Source organism: Cyphomyrmex costatus, unplaced genomic scaffold (assembly GCF_001594065.2).
Source record: "Cyphomyrmex costatus isolate MS0001 unplaced genomic scaffold, Ccosl1.0 scaffold5, whole genome shotgun sequence".
Lineage (NCBI taxonomy): Eukaryota > Metazoa > Arthropoda > Insecta > Hymenoptera > Formicidae > Cyphomyrmex > Cyphomyrmex costatus.
This window is the reverse complement of record NW_017279267.1, coordinates 4558108-4574703: the sequence shown is the minus strand read 5'-3', so window position 1 is coordinate 4574703 and position 16596 is coordinate 4558108. Positions and strand designations below refer to the sequence as shown.

Genomic DNA, 16596 nt, shown 5'->3' with positions numbered 1-16596 from the left:
TCTTTTTATCATGATATATCAAAATGTCATCTTATTAATATGATTTGAATCGTTTGCTTCTAAGTTTTGTACACAATTGCTATTTGCATAAAGCGTATAAAACGTACATGTTTCACATTTTGTTTTGTCACGCAGAAAAAAGCGTGTGCATGTATGTAATAATAAAGTGATATATTTTTGTATATTTAAGCCTACTAAGCTGTTAAGCGCATTAAGTTCCATTTTACCGTTAATTAATTTTTATTAAAAATATATGTACACAATTCTTTTGCAGAAAATGTTATACATGATAGTGAAATATAACATCCGTATCTTAAATAAGAGTGTCAATCGATCGTATGTATCGTAATAATATATAAGTGTAAATCACAAAGCAGCTGTTTATTTTTTTTATTTGGAGTGATGAAAATGACTGAAAAACAAGTGGTAGTCAGAAGGCGCACAGTCTAGTGAATAAGCCACATGGGTATCACTTATCAGCAAAGTTTCCTTGACATGTTTTGCGGCGTGAGGTAGAGCGTTGTCATGAAACAAGATTACTTTATGCTGTCTTGTCTCATATTTTGGTTGTTTTTCGCGTAATGCTTGGCTCAAACGGATTATTTGTTGTTGATAGAAATCCCCTTGTGACTATTTGACCAGATTTTAACAGCTTATGGTACATTAACACTCTGCTGATCCTACCAAGTACAGAGCATGGTCTTTTTCTCATAAATATTGCGTTTTAGCGTCGATGTAGATGGTTGGCTTGGGTCACAAATGGTTTTTCGGCGTTTGGGGTTATCGAAATAAAAACCTCTTTCTTTTTTACCTGATAAGCAGCTTTTCAGATGTGGTTTCTCGCCTTTCGATGTCTCTTTTTTTCATATGGTACCCATTTTCCTCCCTTATATATCTTTCCCATAGCTTTTAAACGCATGGAAATGGCTGCTTGAGTAACATTCAATGTTTCTGCAAGTTGATTTTGTGTTTGACATGGATCTTCATCTACCAATGCTTGCAGTTCTGTATCTTCGAATTTTTTTTGCTGGCCTGGACGTTCTTTATCATTCGTGTTAAAATCATGAAGTTTAAATCGTCGAAACCATTCCTTACAAGTCGTTTCCGATAGAGCAAGTTCCCCGTAAGCTTCAACAAGCATTCGATGAGATTCAGCAGCAGTTTTCTTCAAATTAAAACAGAAAAGCAAAGCTTCGCGCATATGATGCTTATTTGGTTGAAATTCAGACATTTTCTTCGCAGACATTTTCTTCAAACAACTCGAGATATTAGTTGTGGAATAAATTGTTAGGAAGACTTTGAGTGGCACACACAAAGAGATGTCCTCTTTTTTTATTCGGACTGGATTACAACGTAGTCCTTCCAGGAGGACGATTCACAGTTCACACAAGACTTCAAGCGTCCAAACTCCAAAGACAGAGTTGCTCTCTGTCAGTTTGTTACTTTTCTATCTCCAAAATAGGGTGCGTTCCGAGTTACGCATGAAGCGCGTAGACTGCATAGAAAGTCGTTCCGAATTAACTATTGCGCGCTTCGAAAGCGCTTCGAGAGTACTTGAATTCCCCAGATTATACTAACCGTACTGAATTCTTAGCACTCCATTCAGCGCATTGACTGCTTCTCTTTCGACCTGAGGCAGTTGATGCGTCTGATGCGTTCATGCGGTCTATGCGCATGATTTGTAATTCGGAACGAGCAACGAGTACCGGACAATACAACAATGAACGGACGAATATTTGCGATTTGCGATGGAACAGCGATTACAGCAATTGCATGATTTCCCGGTCTTATTAGAGGATAAAAATAAAGTATTAATTTTATTTTTAAATGAAGAGGATATGGCGAAAGTAAGCCAAGATAAAATTAATGGCATTATTCAACAAAAATTAAAAGGGCGAAGTAAGAGTCAGAAGTAAATTACATTTAAAATAATATTAAAATGTTAACATATTTACAATAGAAATATTACAAAAATTGCTTAACAATTGTTACGCGCAGCATGTTTTTAATTTTAAGTAACGGGCATAATGTTTTTAATTTTAAGCAATTTTTTGTAATATTTCTATTGTAAATATGTTAACATTTTAATATTATTTTAAATGTAATTTACTTCTGACTTTTACTTCGCCCTTTTAATTTATGTTGAATATTGTTAAATTAAGAGTCCTTGAATATTTTCATCAAAATTAATGGCATACTATTTTACCTTGATTTATTTAATGTATAGATTAGACGTTATATTAATTAGGAATTACGCGATCGACGTAATCTATAACTTTTTCAACTCCAGTTTCTTTTCCACGTGATTTATCTACTATTAATAGAAAATATTTTCTGTATATCACTTAGAGATATGCCTTCGACTTCATTTTCACTATCGCTCGAGTCGGAACTGTCATCGGAACTTTCATCATTTTTCTTTAAAAGTATTAAAGAAGAAATTACAATTATTAGAAATTGTTTATTGACGTCTTGTATAGCGTCCATCTTGAACTCGCATAGAATGCATAGGAAATCGTTCCGAATAACTAAAGCACTTCATGCGCTTTGACTAAACGGAACGATTTCAAAGCGTTACGCACCAGTAATGCAGTATACACGCTTCATGCGTAACTCGGAACGCACCCTAGTTGTGTAAATTTTTTAATTTTGCATTTTTTACGCAATAAAATATAATATGAAATCATAGGTCTGTTTTTTATTGCTACACTTTCTAAACTGTTGCACGTGATGTAACATTTGAAGTGAAACGAACGTATATTTATTTCACTTCAATTTGAAAGAAAATAGAAAAGGCAATATTTTCCCATGATCAAAAACCAGTCTTAAAAATTTATTAAAGTTTTCTATCAAATTTATTAAAGTTTTTATGACAATTTTTTGAAAAAATTAAATGTATCATACTTTAAGAAATTGATGATTTGTTACTTCAAGCTAAACAAAAAAATTAAAAAAACTTTTTAAAACGTTTTTTGATATTTTTTTTTAAGTAAAGAAAAAAACAAACAATTAAAAAAAAAACGTTTCATTTGGATTATTTTTCACAAAGTTTTATAGGCATTTGAAAATTGAAATTTAAAAAAAAATTCATATGATGACTATATATGTTGATAACAAAATTTGAAAGTCATGGTAGCTTCTTTCGATGGATACTATAATATATTAAATATATATATTTATACATAAAAGAGAAATACATATAATTTGATTATTCCTCCTCCAAAATATATAAAAGATAGTTATATCGTTTATGGAAAGTAAACAAAGTCTTAATAACAATGCATTTGAATACTCCTGCGCATTAACTAAACATATACTTCCCGGTATCTCTCTAATGACGATTGTGTCTGATCCTTTACTTGAGGGTCCCTATTATAGACCTAATAGTTTTTGTAAAGCATCTAATTTGCAGTTCTAATTCTAATTTCCATTTAATGGCGCGTGTTTGTGCACAGCTGACACGCAAGCGCATGGTTACTTCCGGTATCCCTCCCCCTCCATCTTAGCCTCAGCGGCCTTTTCCGCTCTTCCGAAGTTCCGAGCAGTTGCGCGCTGTTGCGCGCTCTCGGCCACTCGGCGTTGTGATTTGTGATTGTAGATCACCGACTTGAGCATTCGGAGGCGTTACATCTGTCTTTTTTTCGCACGCGCCGACAGCTTGTCCTGTTCATTCATTTTATCCATTTTGCCTACCACTTACACACAACACACATGTGCATTTTGTTACTGATCGTATTAAACTCCGTATAAAGAGGAGATAAGAGCCATAACTACAGAAGAAGAAGAAGAAAGACTGGCTGTAGTGAACTCTGTATAAAGGAGGAGGTAAGAGCTAAAGAAGAAGAAAGAAGGTATGATGCTATGAGAAATGTAGTCATCGAAATTCTAATTAAGACCGACGTTCGATGGAGCAATCTACAGCGGAATGGACTTGCGGAATCAATACGACGAATTGCAGCTATTCCGTTTTCCTTCCTATACGCATTATCCTTAAATCCTTATGTCCCATGGAGCGGAATAAGCGGAAGCGGAACACGTGTAATATAAAATCAGACTTTATACTATTTACGATACTTATAATAATAAAAATAGTATTTTACTACATTTAGTAAATTTAATAATGATTACATTTTAGTAAATGTAATAATATATATAACAAACTGATGAACAACAGAACTTCTTTAGCAATAAAATATTTTTATTATTGTAAAACTGTTTCGTGATTGGTTGGAAACTTGATTCAGTTGTTACGTTTACGGTTTACCGGTTTACCGCTCAATATAGGACATAGGAGAAAGAAAATAAACGGAATCATAGGCTACTTTCTTTTTAGAGGATATATACATGAAATATAGCCGTATATAGCGATAAATGGCACATTAGTAAAAAAATATATCTTATATTTGCGATAGAAAAGTATAAATACAATTATGAAAGTAGAAGATATAGACGACAGCTGTGTAATACATCAATATATAATATTGTGGTTATCTGGGACTTTTATTTATTCCGTAAATTATAATAGTGAAATTATAGCGAAAATAGCGGAACAGCTGTGATTCGTCATGTGATTCCTTTCTGTCAATTTCTGCTCTACCGGCCTAACAACGCATTGTTTTAATGAATAATGTTACGTGTTTCTTTTAAATTAACACATTTAAATTGTAAACGTGTGTTTGCATATATCGATAAATGAGTAATATAAAAGATTTTCTATGAAATGATGAAAATCTGACGTTATAGGTTATCTTATTTTGCAGTATGCACATATATCTTCTTTTATCTACAAATTACTTATAACTGAAGGCATGTACGTTTGCAGGTTTTATCTTATCATACAATACTGAAAATCATGGACGATTTTGCCGAGATAATTGTAACACAGGCTACAGATCCAAAAGTGGCATTTGTGGCCGCTGCTGTCTTCGGTTATTGTTTATACAAACTTATAACAATGACAAATAGAAAAAGTTCTCAGAAGAATTCGTTTGCGGAAGATTCTGACGAGACGGATGATGACGTAAAGAAAACGATATCACTTGTCCTTGAATTTCTCTCTGAATTATAATTTCTCTATAATTCTCTAACAATCTGTTAAACAATCAGTTGCGCAATTATTTTCTTTTTTTACACAGGTATACACAGATAAATACGATGATTACAAGTTGACCCTGGTAATTAGAACAGACTTGAAAATGGGAAAAGGAAAAGTAGCAGCTCAGTGCTCACATGCCACTGTCGCAGCATACAAAGATGCTATGAAGCATCCAAACATTCTAAAAGCATGGGAAGAATCTGGTCAAGCTAAAATCACCCTTAAGGTATTTTGAATGATATTAAATACTGATAACTTGATAAAGAAAATATATATTTTTAATGAATAAAATGTGTAATGAATTAATTATATTCATATTGATCTAATATATTAAATATTCTTTATGACACATGAACCAGATTATAAGGTTTCAATCGAAAGAAACTGTGACTTGTTTAATAAATATATTTAACTATACATAGTTAAAATAAATATCTTATTAATACACCCATACACTCACACACATACACACACACACATACACACACACACACATATACACACGCGCATGTATAAAGGAAAAAATAATATATCAATTTCCAGGTGAACAGTGAGGCTGCTCTTACAAAGATAGCAAAGCAAGCTACAGCTGCAGGTCTCTTTTCGAACGTTGTACAGGATGCGGGACATACACAAATACCAGCGGGGAGTAAAACGGTATGTGCGGTCGGGCCAGGTCCAGCAAACTTGGTAGATCAAGTAACCGGTCATTTAAAGTTATTTTAATTGCTTATCAAATAAAGACCGAATTTTTTGATACGTCCTTGATTTTATAATTTTTATTTTTAATGACCCAAAATATCTCGTGTCTGCTATTTAAATTATCAGTCTGTTGGTAAATTTTTTTTTTAGATATGCAAAGAAATCTTAAGACAGTTTTACCTTAAATTTTTTGAGAATATTCACATATGCATATTAAGAAGGCTAATACATGATTTTTATTATCTCTTTATATCTTTCGGTAAAAGAATTTTGAGATTAACATTTAACTCGTAAAATATATAAGCAAATTATCTTCATGACAAGCTTTTTAAAAGACATTTATCTAATAGTTTTCTGTTAAAATTAATATACATCTTTTAGAATTAACATAACACTATATTTGTGTGGGTGTGTGTTGTGTGTGTGTTTTGCGAAGTATAAACGTAGCATAGAATGTCTAAATTGACTTCTATCTAGAACGCATCAGAAATATGATAGTTGAAGTTAGAGCGCGGATGTTGGTGTAGTTAAAATTATTTATTGTGGATATATCAATGGTAAATGAGAGGAAATGTACAGAAAAATTAATTCTTTTAGCTTATTAAACATCCGAACTCCACAGTCATTTTTTGCTTTTATTAATTAAGAACGTTAATAATTAAACGTTTGGACGGATTACAATTAAAATACTTGAGCATATTAGCGCTTATTAGCGAGATTATTTCCTTGTACGTATATAGAACTCGTTACATTCACAAGCTCCAATATATGAAAAAGGGACATACATGCAAATATGTGCATTTAGTGAATATTAAGGCATTTATGATTCCTAGTGTATTCTTTCAGGGTTTCATCTTGAATACCAAAAGATATTGGCAAGTGATTAAGCGCTCGCACTACGTTCTTCGCCAATCGTTTTCTGACAGCCTTGCTGTGATTGCGACCACCTGTTCCTCAATGCATCTCCCACATTCTTTGGTACCCAGTACTATACTTTGCGAAATTACGCTTTAACTTATAAATATAAATAATCTATACCGGTGGCGCGGGTGCTTTCCGAGGTATTTTATTCGAACTGGCGGCGCTGCACTGCGATTCCGCGATAGATCTACCGTCGGCCTCGTCCCTTCGGCAAAGCTCAGACTCATTCTGTATCCAATTCTGTGTCTGACTATGACCCACCGTTTTCGACTGCGACTCCTCGTTCTCAGACACAGCGCTCACTTCTTCCAGCAATTTCGATAATGACGGCGCTAGACCCAATCCCAAATTGCGCTCGTGATACACCTCTGATATCGTGGGCGTAAGCTCTCGCGTTAGACTCGTCAGGGAAGTGGCCAGATTCCTCAAATTCTGCGGATGTGTTTCCGTGGATTGCGTCGCGTCAGTCTGTGCGTTGCAGATGTCCTCGTTCGTTGCCGCGACATGCCGCGATTTCCTTGACGAATTCGTGTCGATCTCCGTTCTCACGCTCAACCTTTCCAATACATTAGCCGGCAAAGGCGGTAAGGGTTGTCGCCTTAATACAGTGGCATGACCATTGTCCCAATCTGTCACCGAACTGCTCGAACTCGAACCAGGCCTTACCGAATTTTGTTCGGGATAAAGATTTCGAATACGAGTTTGATGGTTCAAGTTCAGCGCCACAGGAGGACTAGGTGTAAATGCCACGTCTGATTCACCTGAAGCGTTCGAACATAATATTAAATTTCCGTGTAAGATCTTACAAAATTTTTATAAGATTCATTTGATTTCTGTAAAATTTTCGTGGAATGTACGAATCGTTTTTTGATTATTTGAAATAGATAAAAAGTTGACTTGGACGTTTTGTTTCATAATTTTAAAATATTTGTACATACCTCCACCATTTTGACATGGCTGTCGTGATGCTGGTATCAAAACGTTCGGTGGTTCCATAGTTTTCCCATCTGGTTCACCACGATGTCGCACGTAACTTGCAAACGCTCCTCCCAATCGCGGCCGTTCTACAAGATTTTTCTCAGTATGAGCCACAGAAGCTAAACTCTCCATAGAACTGCCTGAATCTAAGCTAAGACTTTTTGGTGCTTCTTGTGTATCTGTAATTGATAATACACACATACAAATGAATACAATTAATTTATATTTATTGCTATCATCATGTATCAATATGAATTTTAATTTAATTTACCAAATAATGCGAGAAGAGCTTGAAGAGCAAACTGAACAGCTCTACGTGAGGCTTGTTTGCCTGTTCTCAATATCACTTCTGATTGTCCGACTTCCATCAAGTCGAAGCCTAAGCTAGCGAACAATTCGTGTGATCCTGATGCTCTCCAAACGTGTACAGGCAGTATAACTTCTTGTCCTTCTGTGGCACAACTGGCTCTTCTCATGGCAGCGATAACGTCCTCTGCGGCTTCTGGCACCTGAAATATTTTTTACATAATTGATTAAAATCAAAACCTTATACAAATTTGGTCAAACATTAATTAAAGTAAGTCGTACTTGTAAGAGTCTAGCCAAAGCATGCAATGACGATTGACCTAATCCTAATAGAGCTTGCAAACTGGCGCTACATCTTGTCAACCTTTCCTCGGGATCGCTTTGTGGGAAGAATACGGAAGATGGTATACCGTTGCCGGCCGGCTCGAATCTGAATCCTACGGACATTAGGAGCTCTCGCCAACCGGTGGCCGCGCCCACCTTGTTCTCGATACTGCGTTGAGTAGTATACATGGCGTTCTTCTGACCGCGATGAATTCTCTGTAATGATTTCTCTACTAGATGAAGCGTTACTCGCAGCGCGTCCCTGCTTTGTTCGGGACCACCACGCAATAATTCCGCCAGCGCTTGACCCATTAGCGCGACCTGTTGAAACAAGAGAAGAGAATAATGAAATACTACAATATCAAAGCTGCAAAATCTAAAATAAGATTACATTTATTTAAGATAAATCAAAGCTTTAATTAATTGATTCGTTTTGTATTTTGTAGTTGCTAAACTGGCACATATAGTTCCTATCGTACCTTGTTGGATAATCTTGTGTCTCCGCCGATAAGCAGCCAACCGGCCCAGTTAGCGGGATGAGCAAAGTGTCTAGTATGTTGAACGGTTTGCATCGCTTCGGCTAATGCACGCGACGCTCTTGCTCCTTGCAACATTGCGCTGTAGAATGCTCGTAATAAAATGCTACCAGCGGTTGGTGGTACTGCCCACATCCCTATTAGCACACATTGCGCGCCCGCGCTTAACAAAGTCTTGGCGATATTCTGTATACCATCCGATGTGGCGTTTGTGCAATCTACGTTACTCCAACTCTGACCGCTGGACACGACCACCAAACGGGCGGACATCTTTAGTCTGAATAAATCTGTTTGGTTTATCAGATACTCCGGTCTTTCGGATGGTTCCTCGCACTGATCAGGAGAAAACGCTAGACTGCCGGTATTCCAAAAGACCGGCACTGTCAGATGAACACACTCCGCATCCGGTAGAGACCGCAGAACTGCTGATCTAGTAGCTTCCAATCCTGTTGTAAACAACAGAGAAAATTTTAAGTGACTTTCGCAAACAATTTTCGTAGTTGCGATACAATTAGGAAAATTTTTTAGAACTGTAGCTGATACTAACCGATCATTGCGCGAGCTTCCAATAATTCGGCGACTATTTCAGACTCGGTCTCGGTGGAAGCAACGCTTTCAGCCCATCCATACTCCTCTCGAACATCCTCCGGTAGAACAGGATTTCCGGCAACCAATGCAGCCACGGTAGCACCGCCTTCTAGCACAGGCGTTTTCGCTCTTTTTCTGAGCGCCGCAAGAGATGGTACCACCAATAATGAGAATCTTTCACATAGATAATCCTCGCCTGGATTGGATTGCAAAGCTGGGAACGGTGCCAAGTAAAGAGACTTTTCTACCACCATAATCAGTTCTTTTCGTGGTGGTGGTAGTAGATCTTCGAACGGAGCAAGAAGAAGATCGTAGAGCATCTGTATCGGCAATGGTGCCTGCCATGTAGGTCCTTTTGCACCTCGTCCCCAACGAGCACTTCCAGCGCGAGAGCTCACAGAGCCGACACTAAAGAGACTACTCAAACTGTAGGAACTAGCATTCAAGTGATGACCCCTTGACGGGATTTTAGTTGATTCCTCGATAAGCTCGTTACTTTCGTCCAGGAGCGCTTCACGCGCTTGAAGAACTCGCTTTTCTAAACCTACTCCATCGTCTAGTGTTGCGGAATGGAACCGTAATAGTCCACGTCCTGGTGCTAAGCACCACGCATGCAATTCACATCCTACCTCGCTGAAATTTTGTTCAATTATTTTACTTTTTTAAGAGAGAACATATAAATTACTATAATATAATATTAAATAAATTATATCTCGCTTCGAATTATAATACTATAGTTTGTGAACTCTATAATAAATAGTTTAGGAAAGAATCATACCTATAGTACAGGATTACTCCACGTTGTCGATCAATGATCTCGGAGTAATGAGCTGCATCGTCCAAAGAATTACTCTTAGATCGTCTGGATCTTTCCGCCCAATTCAGAGCCTCCTCTGCTCGGTTAAGATTGATTAGTACCTTTTGCAACATTCTGTATGTTTCTGATAGTAACTCAGCTCGATTAGGTTGACCACATGAAAGAGACACAGAAGTTCCGTCTAACGATTCTAAGAGATTTGCGGCCTTCTCCAAGTGTTCCACAGAGATGATTGCTTCTCCAGTCTCCCAGTGCACAAGACCAAGTCTGTGTCTCAGTCTGGCAGCTTCTTCTCTCCTGCCTAAACCTTCGGACAGGGACAGACCAGACTGCAGATAACTTAGAGCACGTGGCAGATCTCCACACAAATGATGGAGTCGACCCAGACTCGCGAAAGCTGCTGCTCTGGCAGGTTGATCGCCTGCTGCAGCCGCAAGACTCAGTGATTGTTCTTGCAACCTTATAGCTTCCTCATATTGTCCTAATGTCTCCTGAGTCACTCCTAAATTGGCACAGGCGCGAGCTTGTAAGCCAGCCGCATCTAGACCTTCGGCGATCGATAGCTCCAACTGATGATGGCGTAACGCGGAATTCGGATCATCCATTAAAAGATGAACTGCTCCCAAACCGCTGGCAGCTTCGGCCTCGGCTGCTTTGTCGCCGAGTCCACGAGCGAGAGCCAATTGGTGCGACAGACAGCTGACAGCTTGCTCATGATTTCCTAACGCGGCGTGCACTCTACCTATAAATTATAACAATAATAGCAATCAAGTATCAATATACATGGTATTAACATTAGACAATCAAAAAAATTCGCGTGGATTCCGTAAAAATATATCTACTAAAAATTTATTACATAATCTCTTTTCTCTCTAAGAATTTAATAAAATTAATTTAAATTTTATTACATCAATTTACCTAGATCACCGTAAGCGGCACCCCTCGCCTCAGGACTGTCCACTTCATGAGCGGCCACTAATCTCTTCTCGAAACACACCAAGGCTTCTTGTAAGTTCCCGGTAGCTTCACGAGCTCTTCCCAATCCTCTGTATGCCCTCTCCTGATCTCTTATGCTTTTCAATTTCGTAGCGGCTGTCAGTTGCTGTTCATGACATTTAATAGCTTCTTCTAGATCACCCAAGGCTTCATAACAATCCCCCAAATTTCCGAGTGCTCGAGCTTTGTCAAGTAAAGCAGTGCCGGTAGTTAGCGGTTCTAAAGTTGCTAACTGTTGCTCGAAATAACCGATAGCATCCTCGTAATGCGTCATATTAAGCCTAGCTATGCCCAAATTTCCTAAAAAATCAGTAAGTGTAAGAAAAGTGTAAGAAAAAAGATGTTATTAACTTGTCAATATTTAAAAAAGAATTATCTATTTTTATACAAAGAATTGTCTTCTTTTTTATTCTAGCACGTCACATTTTTGTATATATGTTATATATTTTTTACCTTTCTAATTTAAACGAGAAATTTCAAATACACATCCCAAATGTTTAATTTTAAATTATATACAGATTTATAAAATACTATATAAATTTATGTTACCTAATGCTTGGGCTTCAACTCCAGAATCCGCTAGTTCCTTTGCTCTCTCTAATTGTTCTTGATAACACTTGACTGCGTGAGTGTACTGTCCTAGTGCCATATGCACAGCACCGAGGTTTCCATGTGCCCTGCACTCACCGCGTAAGTCACCGGCTTCTTGTCTCAGAGTTAATTCCTGCGTGTGAAAACCGAGAGCTTTGTCCAAGTTTTTCGTAGCTCGATGAGCGATCCCCAATGCACCGTATGCAGCTGCTTCCAAACAACGATCAGCAGCTTGACGTGCCAAATTCAATTGACGTTGATGCATCTTGATAGCTTCGTCAACTTCTCCCATGCGCAACAAACAATCACCAATATTTCCCAGAGCACGAAACTTGCCAGCCAAATGCTTCGTCATGTGCGCGATCGCTAGATTAAATAATTAATGATACAATGTAGTTTATCATTATATATTTTATTTTTTGTATTTATTTTCCTACTTTTAATATATTAATATATAATTATAAATGTTTACAATATATTTATGTATTTTAAAATTATACAAGAGAAAGTGTTACCCAAATAATATTTCTGGCATTCCAGAGCAGTGTCTAGATTTTCCAATGCCAAGTGAGCTAATCCCAGATTGCAGTAAGCTCTACCCATTCCAGATTTATCCTGCAAGTCCTTCGCTAGCGCTAAATCTTGATCATAATATCTGACTGCCTCCCTATGATTTCCTAGGCAGTAGTGAGCATATCCTAGGAAATGGCATGCTTTAGCCTCTCCCTCAACGTCGTGCAATTCTTGCGACAGCATTAAATAATGTTCGTAATATGGCACCGCCTCTTCAAATCTGCCACGTGAAGAAAGACAATTGGCGAGATTTAGCAGGGCACACGCTTCACCAGCCGTGTCTTTCAGTTCGCGCGCTATAGCTAAATGAGCTCTGTAGTGTCTCAACGCCGCTTCGTGACCTTGCACTGCCTGATACGCGACCGCCAAGTTTCCGTGTGTACTGGCTTCTGAGCTACGATCGTTTACCTAAAAAAAAATTTTTCATTAAAAAGAATTTTATAATGATAATGTATTTTTCTTAAGAAGCCTACCTCTTTGCTTATCGTTAATTCCTGTTTGTGATATTTGATGGCTTGTTCGTAATAACCCAAGGCGTTATAAGCATTGCCAATGTTTCCGTATGCTCTACCCATACCGGCCTTGTCTCCTAACGATCTCGCGATGCCCAAGTGTGCCTGATGTAATTTTAAGGCGGCATCGTGCTCACCGAGCAATTGATAGACTATACCTAGATTGCTACAGGCTCGTCCTTCGGCTACTTTGTCTTTCGTGACCAACGCGACATCGAGCTGTCTCTGATGCCAGAGCTTAGCTTGCGCCATGTCACCTATATATTTTAATGAAATTATGTTAATGTAAAGGAAAGTTAAAAATAGAAATATGTTAACAATATAATAATAAAATATTTTTTAATAATTATTATTATCACCTGCACATCTGGCGGCATGACCTAATCCTGCATATGCTCTGGTCTCTATCGCTCTGTCTCCGAGTTCCTGAGCTATTCTCAAAACGTTTTCGTGATAAGCCATCGCCTGACCGAAATTTCTACGATAGTGATGAGACGATCCCAAGTTACTAAAGGCCCTCGCTTCTTCCACGCGATCACCCAGCCGTCGAGCTATCCTCAAATGTTGCGTGTGACAATCGACAGCGCTTTCGAACTCCCCCATTGCTAAATAGACCGCTCCGACGTTACCGATTTCACGGGCCTCTTGTAGTCGATCTCCCATCTGCTTTACCAATTGCACACATTGTTTATGGGAAGCTAAGGCGTTCGGCAAATCGCCAATCGCCGTGTAGACGTGTCCCAGACTGGTTAAAGCCGAAGCCGCTGCCTGCGTATCTTTGCATTTCATAGCTAGCACAAGTTGGTACCGATGAGCCGTTAGAGCCTCCTTGAAGCTACCTTTGCTGAAATAAGCGGAGCCTAAATTTCCATGGGCTCTGCACTCGCCCTGTGTGTCCCCCAGAGAACGTGCCACTCCTGAAAATTTTAATTACTCAGTAAATAAGCTTGCTTTAACATTAGATTCACAAATTATAAATTGGAAAGAAATTAATGCAAAACTTATCGCTTAATTTATCTCTATCATTTACCTAGATCTTGTTGCATGTAGTTGATCGCCTTGTCCAGAGAGTTTAGTGCCCAGTACGCGCTGGATAGAGCAGAGAATACAGAGCCCCTCAATTTCAAACTGCATGAGCCGATGGTGAGCGCGGCCTCTAGTACGCCAGCAGCTGCCCTGTATTGTCCAGCTCCGAGCAACTCTTGACCAACTACAGATATAACAACGAATGGAGACTCATCGAGTTTCATCGCGCGTAATTGTTGGAACGTTGGCTCCAAAGTCGGTCGTAGTGGAGATTTCAGAGATGCTTCTACCAAGCCTGATAACAATTGATGATTGGACGCATCGTGAGCTAATCCTGTGCTAAAGGCAACGAGCGCCTCTCCATGACGTCCTAAACATTGCAGTGCTACTCCTTGTCGGTAGTATGCCTGAAAACCGATTATTATAGATCCGTAATTGGAGATGTATGAAAGAATATAGGTAAGAATGCATACCTTTGGCCACTGCGGACTTAGCTCGGTAGCTCTGACAGCATCCTGCAATGCAAGCGCGAATAATCCCATTTTTAGCCTGGCGGCCGATCTGTTTGAATATAACACATGACTGAGGGGGTCCAAGGCAAGGGCTTCCGTGTATAATGTCGCGGCCAGTGCATAATCTCCATTCTGACACGCCGTATTACTCCTGCGTACCGTTTCTAAGAATAGTGTCCTGGATCCAGCGGCCAAGGCCGACGTACCTTCGGGCTCCACCTTTTTCAAATTTCCACAATCTTATTTTTTGAGTAAATTATTTCCTACTTTTATCAATAAAAATTTTATATAAATTAAAATAAGAAATCTCGTATGTACACAAAGATTTATGAAATTGAAAGCGATTACTAAATTACTATTTATTATTTTCACTCTTCACTACGTGATAAAATCAGTGATAGTAATTAAAAAATAACATCAATTAATATTATATAATAATTAATAAAGATATATTAATAAAGATATATTAATAAAGATATATTTAAAAAAATAACATTTAATTTTGTGGAAGGCTCTAAATAGAGTTAAAAATAAGATACTATCAGATATTTTTTATCTCAGTAATTATAAATGATTAACATGTATAAACTATTTTTTATGCAATAAGAGACAGAGTATAAGATCAATATGAATTTTTAGTATCAAAGTAAAATATTTGAATTCATTTATTCAAATGAATAAATACTTAGATAATTAACGGAGACTATATAATCGAAACATGCACCAAGAGTAATGTATAAGCGAGAGCCAGATCCTAATTCAGGATTGGATCCACAGTAACAACAGAAATCTCATAATTACCTCAGAGATATCCCTATGAGACATTGCTTAAGACGAGCTAGTAGCATTCTCTGGCATGGGCATCATCTGCAGCGTGCTGGCATGTAGATCAGGCCCCGGATTGAACGTGCGATTCCTCTATCTCACTTCGCCCCTTTCTCTCTCTCACGATGGGATTTACCTCGACACGTTCCCTCGACGTCCGCTTGCAAACTAAATTCTTTACGTGTACACGCGTTACATTGTTTCACCGCGCGCGAGCGTTAATAAGGGGGTTTCTTTTCGCTAGAACGGGCAAATGGGACCGATTAATAAAAAAGGAGGGAGGCAGGCGTCTTAGGGGGGCACCCACTGCATTCCTCAGGCACAGCCATCTTGGAATGTGACCCCGGGTCCCCCCGTCGGGCCCAGAGCGGGGCCGGCACTGCTGCCTGCCTGCTGCTTGCCCGGTGCTGTTTGCTTCTTCTATGCGCTTCTCCTCCTCCTCCATTCCGTCGGGCCCATGATGAGGCCCTGGCCGTGTGTTGCCCCGCTCGTTTTGCAACACTATCATCAGCATACGAGCGTGTAAAACGAGCGCGCGTGCACGCATACATACACGTGGAAACGTTCGCCACGCGCGCGAAAATACGGGTCCCGCGACGAGGATCCCAATACACTGTTTTACAACAGCAACCGCTCTCGCGCCTCGAATATCAAAGGGTGATCATCTTCATCTTCTCACTTTGTAAATCCCATATAGATTTGTTAATTAATTATCTTATAAATCGAGGAGTCTTTTGGAAAATCAGACGCTCTTCGAACTCTTTCAGTCTCTGCGTTGACCGGAGGTACCGTTATGACGCTCGGAATACCTGTATACATATGCAAAAATGTAAATGACGGAAGATCTTTATGCGATGAGAGGGAAAGTTGTATCGACGTTGATTAAAAATTATGACTTTGATGCATATATTTTGAATAATAAGTATCAACAATTTTTTTAATAATTTATGAAAATGTTAAAGTTATTTCTAATCCTACACGTGTCGAACACAATCAATATTTTTACATTTATGCAATAATTATTTTTTTAGACGTCGAGGAAAAACGGAAAGCCAAATGAGCATTTCAGATATCCAAACGGTAATTTCCGGATTATTTTTATAGAGTCCTAGAGCTAGTTTATATTAAAAAAAAAAAACTGCATTATTGAGAACGAGATAAAGATATTGAACGCATAGAAAATCTATGAAACTAGATTGCTAAATGAAAATACAAAATGTGCTATTTTTATATTTCGCTATCAGAAGAGATTGTATATTAAAGAAGACTGAATACAAATTAGTTTAAATATTTT

At 38.3% G+C, this 16596-nt stretch overlaps 2 protein-coding genes across 3 annotated transcripts; one reads left to right on the top strand and one right to left on the bottom strand.

Annotated features, from left to right (window-relative positions):
* The first annotated feature begins 3534 nt into the window (after positions 1–3534).
* LOC108778398 (peptidyl-tRNA hydrolase 2, mitochondrial) lies at positions 3535–5956 on the top strand. Of its 2 annotated transcripts, none has more exons than XM_018545572.1 (4): positions 3535–3825; positions 4823–5020; positions 5136–5321; positions 5639–5956. In XM_018545572.1, the coding sequence occupies exons 2-4, from the start codon at positions 4853–4855 to the stop codon at positions 5819–5821; spliced, it is 537 nt and encodes a 178-aa protein (XP_018401074.1). In that variant the 5' UTR covers positions 3535–3825; positions 4823–4852; the 3' UTR covers positions 5822–5956. The 2 variants fall into 2 exon arrangements, with proteins under 2 accessions (XP_018401074.1, XP_018401073.1); XM_018545571.1 differs by lacking the exon at positions 3535–3825 and adding an exon at positions 4418–4629.
* A 514-nt stretch (positions 5957–6470) lies between these two features.
* On the bottom strand, positions 6471–15500 carry LOC108778482 (tetratricopeptide repeat protein 28). The gene is made up of 15 exons (XM_018545685.1): positions 15279–15500; positions 14439–14696; positions 13970–14372; positions 13299–13856; positions 12901–13196; positions 12370–12835; positions 11813–12220; positions 11186–11563; positions 10229–11009; positions 9410–10083; positions 8806–9308; positions 8285–8647; positions 7968–8205; positions 7657–7875; positions 6471–7479 (listed from the first exon to the last, which is right to left on the bottom strand). The coding sequence occupies exons 1-15, from the start codon at positions 15300–15302 to the stop codon at positions 6830–6832; spliced, it is 6219 nt and encodes a 2072-aa protein (XP_018401187.1). The 5' UTR covers positions 15303–15500; the 3' UTR covers positions 6471–6829.
* Positions 15501–16596: the final 1096 nt, after the last annotated feature.

Excerpts from the sequence above, each read along its gene's own strand:
- LOC108778398 (XM_018545571.1), top strand. Across the intron at positions 5,021-5,135 it reads CTGACGAGACGGATGATGAC|GTATACACAGATAAATACGA; the intron begins GTAAAGAAAACG and ends TTTTTTACACAG. Across the intron at positions 5,322-5,638 it reads AAGCTAAAATCACCCTTAAG|GTGAACAGTGAGGCTGCTCT; the intron begins GTATTTTGAATG and ends ATCAATTTCCAG.
- LOC108778482 (XM_018545685.1), bottom strand. The coding sequence starts at position 15,302 with ATGTCTCATAGGGATATCTCTGAG. Across the intron at positions 12,221-12,369 it reads ATGCCAGAAATATTATTTGG|CGATCGCGCACATGACGAAG; the intron begins GTAACACTTTCT and ends TATTTAATCTAG. Across the intron at positions 10,084-10,228 it reads GGAGTAATCCTGTACTATAG|CGAGGTAGGATGTGAATTGC; the intron begins GTATGATTCTTT and ends ACAAAATTTCAG.